General features: G+C 32.7%; 2 protein-coding genes across 2 annotated transcripts; one reads left to right on the plus strand and one right to left on the minus strand.

The window, feature by feature from the left end:
* Positions 1-2,237, minus strand: LOC11426873 (acyl carrier protein 2, mitochondrial). Its single transcript, XM_003624158.4, has 2 exons — positions 1,931-2,237; positions 1-447 (listed from the first exon to the last, which is right to left on the minus strand). Exons 1-2 carry the CDS (start codon positions 2,144-2,146, stop codon positions 271-273), a joined length of 393 nt encoding a protein of 130 aa, XP_003624206.1. The 5' UTR covers positions 2,147-2,237; the 3' UTR covers positions 1-270.
* A 3,592-nt stretch (positions 2,238-5,829) lies between these two features.
* Positions 5,830-10,602, plus strand: LOC11440937 (dehydrogenase/reductase SDR family member 7). Its single transcript, XM_003624159.4, has 12 exons — positions 5,830-6,001; positions 6,083-6,138; positions 6,227-6,260; positions 6,904-7,002; positions 7,089-7,234; positions 7,803-7,841; positions 7,981-8,073; positions 8,442-8,540; positions 8,637-8,723; positions 9,667-9,750; positions 10,174-10,239; positions 10,344-10,602. Exons 1-12 carry the CDS (start codon positions 5,935-5,937, stop codon positions 10,428-10,430), a joined length of 957 nt encoding a protein of 318 aa, XP_003624207.1. The 5' UTR covers positions 5,830-5,934; the 3' UTR covers positions 10,431-10,602.
* Positions 10,603-12,173: the final 1,571 nt, after the last annotated feature.

Consider the following 12,173-nt stretch of genomic DNA (forward strand, 5'->3'; position numbering starts at 1 on the left):
TTCTATAATCGTAAATCTAACAATTTTTATTGACATGAAAAATGGGAGCACAAAATGCAAAGTTATGTGATGCCAATACTAACAAAAGTAAAATACAACTCAAGCTGGCACATCCCCAGCCAAACACACTTCTGGGATTTAGAAGGGCGAGGAAACAAAGTTCAATTTTAGAAGCAAACAAGTGGAGCAAAAAATGTCTTAAGTTGAATGATTCTACACTACTTTATGATAAAGAAAATAAAAATTTTACAGCTAGCCTCATGAATTCCACTACTTTGCCTGAGGATGAGATGCAATGAAGTCAATTGCAAGATTAACAGAGTTGATCTTGTCTGCTTCATTATCAGGAATCTCAAACCCAAACTCTTCCTCAAGAGCCATCACAATCTCTACAGCATCCAAACTATCCAATCCAAGGTCATTCTGGAAATGAGCACTTGGGGTAACCTGACAAATGGAAAGAAGCACAGGCTCCATGTTAACAAGAGAGCATAAGCTAAAATTAAAATAGTACACAATTGCTGGCAGAGGGATTTGAATTCTCCAAAATGACACACACACTTCAAACAGTAAAGTGTAAGGTTATTTAACAGTTGTGCAAGTTTACACTATAGCCCAGTTCGGATTGGTTTATTTGTATACTAGCATATAAACTTGTGAGACTAATTGGGAGAGGTTATTTAAACAGCTTACGACATGTCCATTTAACTTCTTTCCTAAGCTCTCTAGGAAAACAGCTAATAACTTATTTGAAAACAGTTCGACTTTATTTCATCTCATGTGATAGAAATTGTTATACTTACGTACTTATACGATAATCAATTAATTAAGCTGTAACTTGTAAGTTTATCCAAACAAAGCCTTAATCCATGAAATATTCACTTAAGAGAGATCTGACACTGGGCAGTGATAATTTCATCGCAAACAGTAATGTTTATTTTGATGAAAGATCTAGCATAGAATACACCTCATATAACTAAAACAATATTATTATCGGTTGCTATATGATGTCTACAAACAAGTGTAGCTTAAAAATGATAGTATTTGAGAATTGAGGGTAATTCTTACATGGATACAATATCTACAGAACTTTAGAAAAAATTTACCAACACAACCAATCAAAACCAAGGATTATATAGATATTTTTGCATTGCATTTTACTGGTGCCTTTAGCTTCATATAAGAATTGCTCATTGATGGCATGGTAAAGTGGGTAGCAACATTAAAGGAAGGTCATGAGTCTGTTTGATATATTTGAGCTCATCTACTCACGTAAGCATTCGAACATTGTTCAGGAGAGCTTATGGAAACAACCAATGACACATCCATAAGCTAGATTATTTCCTTAAGGTCTCCAAAGTAGCTTATGAAGTGTTTGGATTGGCTTATCAGAGCTTATATACGACATAAGTTTTGTGAGACTCAGAAGAACTTGTGAAAACAGCTTATGACAATTTTCATAAGCTTTTTTCATGTTAATTTCATAAGTTCTCCAATGTAGGTTATAAAAATAGCTTATAGCATATACAAAAATAATTTAACTTTATTTTACCTTTCGCTATATAAGTAGCTTATGTAAGCTTATACATATGCACTTATCATGCTATGCTATAAGCTGCAAATAAGCTGTTTATCCAAACACGCCCTATAACTTATATGAAAACAATGTAATTCACTTTATCTTTAGTTATAGGAATAAAGAATTATGCTATTAGTGCTTAATTAATCCGTTGATCCAAACATTACCTAATTATCGGAAATAATTTTTTTGCAAAATAAGTTAAAATAAATCAAGAACTAATGGCAAATAAACCGGCAAAGTTAACAGCTAAACCTAACAATGACATCACGTTAATGATGAATGAAACAATAATTAGGAGATTGAAAAAAAAAACGAATAATAATAATAATAGTAGAAGAATAAATATACCTTAGAAGGATCAACTTTCTGGAAGTTTTTGACGCAAGAAACGACGCGATCTGTGACCTCAGATTTGTCGAGAAACGTACCCCTAACCTCTTCGCTGAAGCGACGAAGGAAAAAATTGGGAATAAGACGGAAAGGAGATTGGTGATTCAGTGGACGAGAATCAACCTGCACTCTCAAGTAGTTGATCAGAGGTAAACCGGTTCTTCTCGCCGCCATTGTTGTAGATGTCAAAAACCTCACTCTTCTCTCTCTCTCTCTCTGCTTATAGCTCCACGCGATGAATGAGATGAGAATAGTGAAGTTAGATGAAATGAAACCTTTGGTTCTAATATTGGGTTTTATGGGTTTTACCCGTTAGGCCCAAGCCCAATTTCAAGGTTGTGTTTGTGAAGATGCATACGTTGCTTATGTCAACTCCATAATCTAGGCTATGGTGTATTCATGTGAATTTAATTCAAATATATGTACCTTTCTGTCAAAAAATATTAATATATATATGTACTTTATAAAGGAGAAATTATTGGTCCAAGTGGTAACAAATTTTTTTATTAAAAAGTTAGATAAGAAATACTATTAAGCAGAACAATCGAAGCAAGAAATGTTAAGATTAAAAGAATATAAAAAAAACACTTAAACATATCGGCACTACCAAACCAACAAACACAAAAAAAAAATCAAAATCTAAGTGTAATCACTCCTAAGTATCTTAGCGGTTACGTATTTCATTGATAAAAATTGTAGGAAACACTCTTGGATTTAGTTTTAATCTAAATCAAAAATAATAATATTATTTGTGTAAAAATATCATACATAAATTTAATTATACTTCATTGTATATCGCTTGGTTCGTTCCTGAGCCATTGAAAGAGATATGTTGTGATACCATTTGTAATGCTCTAGTCTGCTTTCAAGTTTGTCGATCAATCCTAAAAACCAACACGACTCTTTTTATTGTGTTTTGTCATCATTCACACACTTTATGGTAGCTTCCAAAGAGTTATCCATCCAAAAATTGTTCAAAGTTAAGCACGCTTAAGTATGAAATTCTTATCTCAAGGGCTATAAAAAAATAATATGCATATTGTTGGTGAGAAGCTCTTTTATGAGCACAACCCTAAATTTTAGATGAGAATAAAATTAGATGATGTTGATTGATGTAAATATATTATTTTTGTTTTAATTTTTCCATTTGATGTGAGTGTGCCCAAATGCTTTTCATTTGGGGTTGTGACCATAAAAGAATTTTTCATTGTTGGTATAGGTAGTATCGATCAATCCTTATGACCTTCCTTCAATCATATAGTCTCGTACTTTCATGGTTTCAGAATCTCTTTCATTTCGATGTAATTTGATTCACTCATGTATTGCTTTGCTAAAAGAATGCCAAGAGTCGGTCATTATATGTGTCATGCGCACCGTCGATCACTCCCAATCCTCGTTGGCTTCAAGTGTCACTCTTTCGACATATTTTTTATTTGGTGCCTCTCCTGCAATGTTTTACTATCTAACTTGGTGGACCACATTACATGCATTTTGGTTTCAATTGACTATGATTAGATTACATTTCGAGGATCCATTATTGGAATTTGAACAATTGGTGTATTCTAATTTTCCTAATTGCCTTCTTCATTAACTAGATTTTTATTTACATGTGGGTTATTGTTAGTTTCATTACGGGTTGGAATTTCAAGGATCTTTTATTGCAAGTATGTTCCATTGGCTCCAATTTTGCCGAAACTGGACTCTTCGTAGTTGAATTTTAATAGCATGTTGGAGTTGGAGGAGGAGGTTGTGGGTGTGGGAGGAGGAGATGCTAGGGGAGTGTATTATTTTACTTAGTAATGTTTTCTTGCAGTGCACTGTGAAAGACACTTGGAGATGGCATATGGATCCTATTGCAGGTTATACAGTCAGCAACACTTACCTTTTACTGACTACTCCCGACATTCCTCAGGTGGAAGGTGCAGATGCTCTTGTTTGGCATAAACATGTTCCCCTTAAGGTCTCAATATTTGTTTGGCGGTTGGTAAAAAATAAGTTGTCTGCACGATCAAATCTGATGCAGCGCGGTATCCTCTCAGCTTCGGACGCAGGTTGTTTGCTAGGGTGCGGCCAAATCGAGACTTCTCAGCATTTATTTATTTCGTGTAGTTTTTATGGCACTTTGTGGAGTCAGGTGCGGTCTTGGCTTGGTGTCTTAGGCCCTGACCCCATTATTGTCTCAGATCACTTCCTTCAGTTCTCTCATTCAGCAGGTGGAGTTCGTGCAAGGTGCTCCTTCTTGCAGCTTGGTTGGTTGGTTACTGTGTGGCTCATTTGGAATGATCGTAATCAAAGGTTGTTTAACAATACATGTAGCTCTATTGATCAGTTGATGGATAAAGTAAAGCAGAACTCTATTTGGTGGCTAAAAGCTCATAATGTTGTTTTTGTTTTTGGGTTCCAATTGTGGTGGTCAAGTCCTTTAGCTTGTTTGGGACTAGGCTAATTTTTGTTTGACTTTGTATATTTGTAAATATTATGAGCCTTCCTAATACATCTTGTACTTGGAGGTGCCCGTGGTTTGTTAATATAAGTTTCATTTTTTATTGTTAAAAAAAAAAAGAAAATCATCTTTGAGATTGATACACTCTCTCTTTTTTATATGGCCATGAAGAGGTCATTCTCCTTATTTTGCTCCACAAGGTTTATTTGTTTCTCTCCTAGAGAGACAAATCAATGTTACCAAATATAAATAAATCATTACGCTTTTTTAAAGAAAAATGTAAAGGATATAATTTTAAAAAATGTATACAAATAAACCCATTTATATTTAAAAAAATATTTTTTTTCAACAAGTTACTATTTGCAAATTTAAAATAAAGATGTAAATATACCAATTCTAAAAAAAGATGAAAATATACCAATAAAATAAGTAGAAACATATTACTTATGATGATAAATCAAAGAGTGGTTTTGTTTGGAGTACATTTGATATGTTGAGGTATGAACTTAAATCTATAATACTTTTCTTTTCTACACTTTGCATGCTGAGTTTTGCTACTATCATTTTCTTTTATAGAATACTGAATACGTAGTATTACTACTTTCCTTGATTTCATTAATATTTTCTACTATTTTCTAGCCTATAACATTATTTAATTCCTTTATTTCATTAATATCATTACTTTATAAATATTCACAAATTTTCTTGTAGTTTGAACTTTTAAACCTTTATTTGAGAGAATTTCACAATTTACTTAACTCAGTTGGTAAGGACAATGCATGATATATGTAAGGTCTAATGTTCGAATTCCAGACACCACCAAAAAAAGAGATAATTTCACAATTTATAATTTAAAATTATTATTCTTGTAGTTTTGAACTTTTAAACTTTTCTTTGAGAGAATTTCACAATTTATATTTTAAAATTAATTATCATGACTTTTGCCTACCTTTGATTACCTTTGTACATACACTTTTTATGGCTATAAATAAATAAGGCATTTTTCAAATCCTAAAACATCACACAAAATAGAGAATTGAGAATTGTAATAGAGATGGGTAAGATACACATTGAAAAGTGTCATGGAAATAAGCATGATAAAAGAAAATGTGTTACGATGATGCTAATGATTATATTAGTTACAATATAAATTGAATGTATTCTTCCATCTAAAGAGTTCGGTGTTAATTAAATCGAAAGAAATTTAATATTTTAAAATGTGAATCAAATATATTCTCTTTAACAAGAGGACATGGTAATATTTGCAAATGTCGAAAATAAGTTATTTTATAGTAGTAAAAACTTAATCATAAATCCTTAAAAAAAAAAAAAAAGAAACTTAATAATCATAATGATAATTTAATAGATTTTGATATAATATGATTGTTAAAGTTGAAATATCATTAATTACGCCATGAATGATAATGACCTTAAAACGTTCAAAAGTTGATTCTAATAATTTCTAAACGCCTGGTATCATCCTTGGTTTGCAGTGTATTGTAGCAGTTGAGCAGCAGCAATGTTGGTTCTGTTCCTCTTTATCTTCCTCTTGTTACTCTTCTTATTCAAATTCGCCACTGCCTATGGTATTTTCTCACTCACTTTTTAAATCTCTTTATTTTAATAATTTTTTTGGATGCTTATTACTGTTTTGTTCAATTTATTAGGTGATTTCACTTTGATGTCAAAGAAAAAACCAAAACATGAACTAATTGAAGATAAGGTTGAATTTCTCATGCTACTGCTATTATTGATACCATACTGAAATGAAATGATTCAGTTCTTATGTTATTTGTTTCATTTCTTTCCAGGTTTTTTGGATTACTGGTGCCAGTCGTGGAATTGGTATAACTATAACTATACTCTTTTATTTAATTCATTTCACACTTATATTTCCATAGGATTATTTATATTTCATAATTTAATTCAAATTCTCCCAGAATGAAATCACTTTGTTGGAGACTAGTAAAAGAACCTGATTTTGAATGACGTCTGACAACTTGGTCCTTCTGTTAACTTGTAAGGAGTAGTTTCACAATAAGTGATACAATTCAAAAACTCATTTCCTCGTAAGTGATATAATTTAGGGACTAATTTGAAAGTAAATTAGATCCAAGTTATCAAAAGGACCAACCTGCTCGACTTAATTCAAATTTTTGAGTCTTCTCTGTCTTTTCGCAAATTTCAGAGGCAAAATTGGTGATTATTCAATTTGATTAACCCTTAGGCTCCCTACTTTATTATTCTGGTAATGGTCATCTTCCCACAAGTGTTTTCGATCAAATTAATCATGCCATGCCATTTAATTCCAGTTTCGGAATCTACTGTTTATTTCATTTTATTTGATTTTAGGGCTTTTTTTATCCTTAAACTATCCTCTACCAATGATTTCTTTGCAAAGCCAGAATCTTTTCATTATTTGTAGTTTTTTCGTGTGACTTATTTCTTTTGTTGTTTTATTTACCCTCATCAATGAATGTATATGAAGGGGAAATTCTAGCTCAACAACTTGCAAGTTTAGGGGCCAAGTTAATACTATCTGCAAGGGATGAAGCTGACCTAAACCGAGTAAAGTCACAGCTAAAAGGTACGATAAATCCGTTACTCATTTATGTCTGTGAACAGATATGGACACTTGCCTTATCCATTAATGTGTGATTTGCATACCACCAGGTAAGCATGCTGACGAGGCCAAGATTTTACCGTTAGATTTAACATCTGGTGAAGATTCTCTTAGGAAGGTTGTCGATGAAGCAGAATCCCTTTTCCCAGATTCTGGGGTTGATTATATGATTCATAATGCTGCTTATGAGCGTCCTGTAAGTGGTTGATTGCTTTATCTAATGGTTATATTGAACATATCAGAATTTGCATGGAAAACAAAACCTACATATGCATGTTATATCAGAAGGCACGCCTATAAACGTAAAACAAGAGGGGGCAAATAGACTTACCGTGTCCTCTTTTTGAGATACTGTGTGTGTGGGTGTGTGTGTCATTTGTTTATATCTGTAGGCTTATATATTTTTCTGTCAATGTTTAGTTACAATTCTAAAATAGTGCAATAACTTTAGACACATTTTGATTGGTGTGCTTGCATGCTGGTGTATTTGTAGCAAATTAGCAATTATATTTACTAATTGAACACTGGAATCAAGAAAGTGACATGACATGCTTGCACATTTACACGCCATAATGATATAAGGATGATGCTTTGTGAGGGTTGATGAAATTCCTCTTTAATAATAATGTTTTTATTTATTTGAAGAAGCTAAACTAGCCCACCGAAATTTCTCTTTAATAATAATGTTAACTATTCTTTATTCTTTATGTTTTACATACTTCTTTAATTAAACATATTATGAAAATAGTTATTTTGTTTTGCAGAAATCATCCGTCTTAGATGTAACCGAGGAGAGTCTCAAGGTATTTCATGAATGTGACTCTTGTTTTTGCTGATTAATTACCAAAGCTTTAAAAAATGTTCCCCTCGCTGCTTTTAGTTTTCTTTCAAAACATTGAAAGCAGTCTTCTGAAATTCTGCATTACTCTTTCTCCTGATTAGGCAACATTTGATGTCAATGTTTTTGGGACAATAACTCTTACAAGGCTCTTGACACCTTTCATGTTGAGGAGGGGCAAAGGTCATTTTGTGGTGGTATGTGGGAATTCTTTAATTATCTCTTATTTTGGTTATGGAATCTGCGTAGCAAAATTATGTTAAGTGGTTAGAAAATACATCATGATTGTGGAGCAAGATGCTTGTGACTCATGCAAGGAAAAAGTATAGAGTAGTCACTTGTTATCTTTACAATTACACTATACTTGAACGGACAATCATAATTTTAAATGTTCGGATATAATATATTGTCTCATGTTTTATGTCTTGTGTGCCATAGCTTCTGGCTATGCTAAGCCAATAACTAATATGTTTTATTGTCACATGTTCATTAGATATTTCTCTGAAGTTTTAACCCCATTTCCTGTTTATAAATGTATAATATTCTGTTCTATGTTTACTATCAGATGAGTAGTGCAGCAGGAAAGACACCTGCCCCAGGTCAGGCTGTATACTCAGCTTCAAAATATGCACTAAATGGGTACTTCCATTCCTTGCGTTCAGAGGTATAAAGATAGTTTTTACTATGTTTGATGTTGTTTTATTCCAATTATTATCATACAATACATATCATGCATCACCCTATCCTTTTATGGTTGCAGCTATGTCAAAAAGGAATCCAGGTAACCGTTGTCTGTCCCGGTCCCATAGAAACAGCAAATAACTCTGGATCGCAGGTTCCATCTGAGGTATGCACCTTTGCCAACTAATCATCCATTGTTAGTGTAAAGAAAGACAGTACTTGAGTCTATCTGTTTTAACTCCACTTTATTTCCACCATGCAAGTATCTTCATTAACTTCTTATCCACTGAGATTGCTAAATCAAGATACACGACAATTTTCCAAGTTTATGTATACTACATGTTTTGAAGGTTGAGAGTGCTAAATCAATATACATCTCTGTTTTCTAAGTTTATGTTTACATGTTTTACAATAATGAAGATATTTGTTGTCATTGTATTTTTTAGCCATAGTTGATGTGTATAGTTTTACTTCACATTTTTTCTTTTAAAATAGCAGGTATGCACGTGATTATTATTTTAAACTATGAATATGACTTGCTAATCTAATCTCATGTTTGCTAAATGAAAACAAATAAGAATATTCATATACAAGTGCAACAATAACAAAAGGTCTTTTTCCACTATGTGGATTCAGGCTGCATGAATCAAACTATGTCATAACGTCTTGTCATAAATCATATTTGTTGATAAACCATTTAATTTAAACCATTCTTAATGTTCTGGCCCATAGTTTTTCTTGACTTCCCTCTTAACTATTGGAAAACCCTTCATATGATCTACATTTCTTGTCGGGACTTCTACAAGACCACACATGTAAACCATTGGTTTTAATAATAAGTATTACCCAACTTTCTCTTCACTGCAATCATTTGTGGTCCTATCTTGTCTTGAAACATGGTCAAAACTCTGAATAAAAATGAATTGTAGATTGAAGAGAAGCACAAGCAAGGTCTTAGACCTGGAATTTATAGTATAAACTTTCCCTTTATGTTCTAGCTTGTTTGTTAGCATATTCCACTTGAATGTGTGTCATGCGGTGTTTTTGCTGGATGCATCATCTGAATCATTGAAGTTTGTTCTCTCCCTTTTAAAATTATGTCTTGACAGAAGCGTGTGTCAGCGGAGAAGTGTGTTGAGCTGACGATTATTGCCGCAACTCATGGCTTAAAGGAAGCTTGGATATCATATCAGGTAAAAACATTAGTATTAGGCTATTAGAAATTTATTTCTGTTAGAATACTGCACCAGTTTTCAACTTTTGTGCCTTCTTAGTTTAGTAATATTTGTTCACTCAAACCCACTTGGGTTGGCCTGGTGGTATTGGCTTGAGACCTGGGAGTGTCCACCTCCTCAAGGTCTCAGGTTCGATTTTCTCTGGTGCCAATTTAGGTGGGCTAATTTAGCTTCTTCAAAAAAAATATACTTGTTCACTCAATCTGTAATATTGAATACTTTGGCCAATTTAAAACTTTGTTGCATCTTAGCATTTGGCTTCACATGATACATAGACTATTTGGAACATATATACACGCTTTATGGTGAGTTCAGTTAGCATGAATTATAACGTCCAGCTTGCAACTTCGTCGATAGTACTCAACTGAATTTCGTTTGCAGCCTGTGCTTGCTGTCATGTATCTTGTTCAATACATGCCAACTATTGGTTATTGGCTCATGGACAAGGTATTGTTTTCCATCTTTTATATGCATTTTGTCAGTCTTTATTATGACTAACATTTAGTTTTTGTTACAATACTAATTAATGACTTTATATAAATGACTGGTAGGTTGGTAAAAATCGAGTGGAGGCTGCTAAAGAGAAGGGAAACGCTTATTCTTTGAGCCTACTATTTGGGAAAAAGAAGGCAGTGTGATGCCTATAGATGCATGTTTTTCTTTTAAAAATTATCAAATACAATTTTCTTGGTGGTTATTTTATCAAACTAGTAACACCTTTTTTAACAAATGACAAATCAAAGCATTTACAAAATACAGTATATAATTGAACAATAAAAGGGTAATATGGTTCTATAAATTTCCTGCCAACTAAGAGCCAGACCTTGCATTTGCTTAAGTTGAATTCCAAAGGGGCTACATGCGATCTTCTCTCTGAACAATGACGTTTTAAAAAAGAGAATCAATTTTGGTAGGTGATTGTGTTCCATAAGCCTCTCAAATTGCTCAACCGATTGGATTGTAACTTCCGATCGATATTTTTTGAGTAAACCCGGTCGGATTGTAACTCGATGGGCATTTGTTTTTTGAAAATGTGAGCAACTTAAGAGACTTATCGAGCAATCATCATTTTGATATGAATGAAAAACCTATAGAATTGTGCACATGAGGTGATTGATGTCTGTCAAATGAAATAATTATTTGTGTATTTTTCTTCAGATAATATTTATTCTTTTGTAATCATTTTATAACCAACCATTTGTATGCATTTTATTTTTCACAAATAGCACGACTAATAAATTCTAATGCTACCTCTACATGTATAAACTAAACTTCAATTTAACTCCAACCACCAGTCAGCTTATTTGGTAATATGTACATTATCTAGTGAGGTAATTTTGAAACCTAGGACACATTTCAAGGGTGGATTCTAGGGTGAGGGTTTAATTAAGTCTCTCACCGTTACCGGTGGACTATGAATAAAATAACGTTAGATTTAATTAATGGTTAGATTTTGTTAAAAATAAAAAATGAGAACAACTTTATATTGCTACACACAATTACGTCCTTTTCCTTTTCTCTTCCAGTTCCTTTCTAACCAAAATTCTGCACAAGATGGTTGCTGCCATAGATTATTCTAACCTCGACACACTAAAACATAATGATTTAAGCCTTCGCAATGGAAATATGGATGTGCACCACTTTTTATTTTTCTATTTTAATAAGCATTTATGCTTTCTCAAGTACGTTTCTCCTCACCATTTTTGGTTAAGCAAATTTAAGTAACAATTTGTTACACGTATGTTCCCCTCTCTACAAAATTGATTCATGACCCCCTTGATTATATTCAAATTCAATGCATAAATAATTTGTTAATTTAAAAATAAACCCTTCATCTTCATAATTTCAATGAGAATAATGAAACATGAATGATTTTTAAACCGAAAATGAAAGAGGAAGATGGGAGAGAAGAGATAAAAAGATCTAGTGCATATAGTGTATAATAGAATCTATACTCTTGATTGATCTAATGGCTCTTAATTATTGTTTATAGTGGTTCACTGGTGAGGGACTTAATTGAACCCTCACCCTAGAATTCACCCATTCCAGATTGAAAATGAGAAAGATTGTTGATGAAAATCGGGATGATGGAAGAAGACAAGGGTAGGAAAAAGACATCTAAGAAATTGTACAAGTCATGGAAACTATGTCTAATTTTATCGGTAGATTTTGTTTGTTTGTTTGTTTTCTATATGTTGTGTTTTTGAATGTTGATTGGTTTCATTTTGTTAAAATAATACGTTTAGATAAGATGTGGTACAAGATGTTCTAGCATGTAGTATGACATCTTGACTCAAGGTGGTGTACCGTATTTCGCATACTTTGGGGTAATGGTTTTCACGTGTATTCTAGAAGCTTTGATTAAATTACTTGTGCTCCAA

The sequence above is a fragment of the Medicago truncatula genome, chromosome 7 (genome assembly GCF_003473485.1).
Source record: "Medicago truncatula cultivar Jemalong A17 chromosome 7, MtrunA17r5.0-ANR, whole genome shotgun sequence".
NCBI lineage: Eukaryota > Viridiplantae > Streptophyta > Magnoliopsida > Fabales > Fabaceae > Medicago > Medicago truncatula.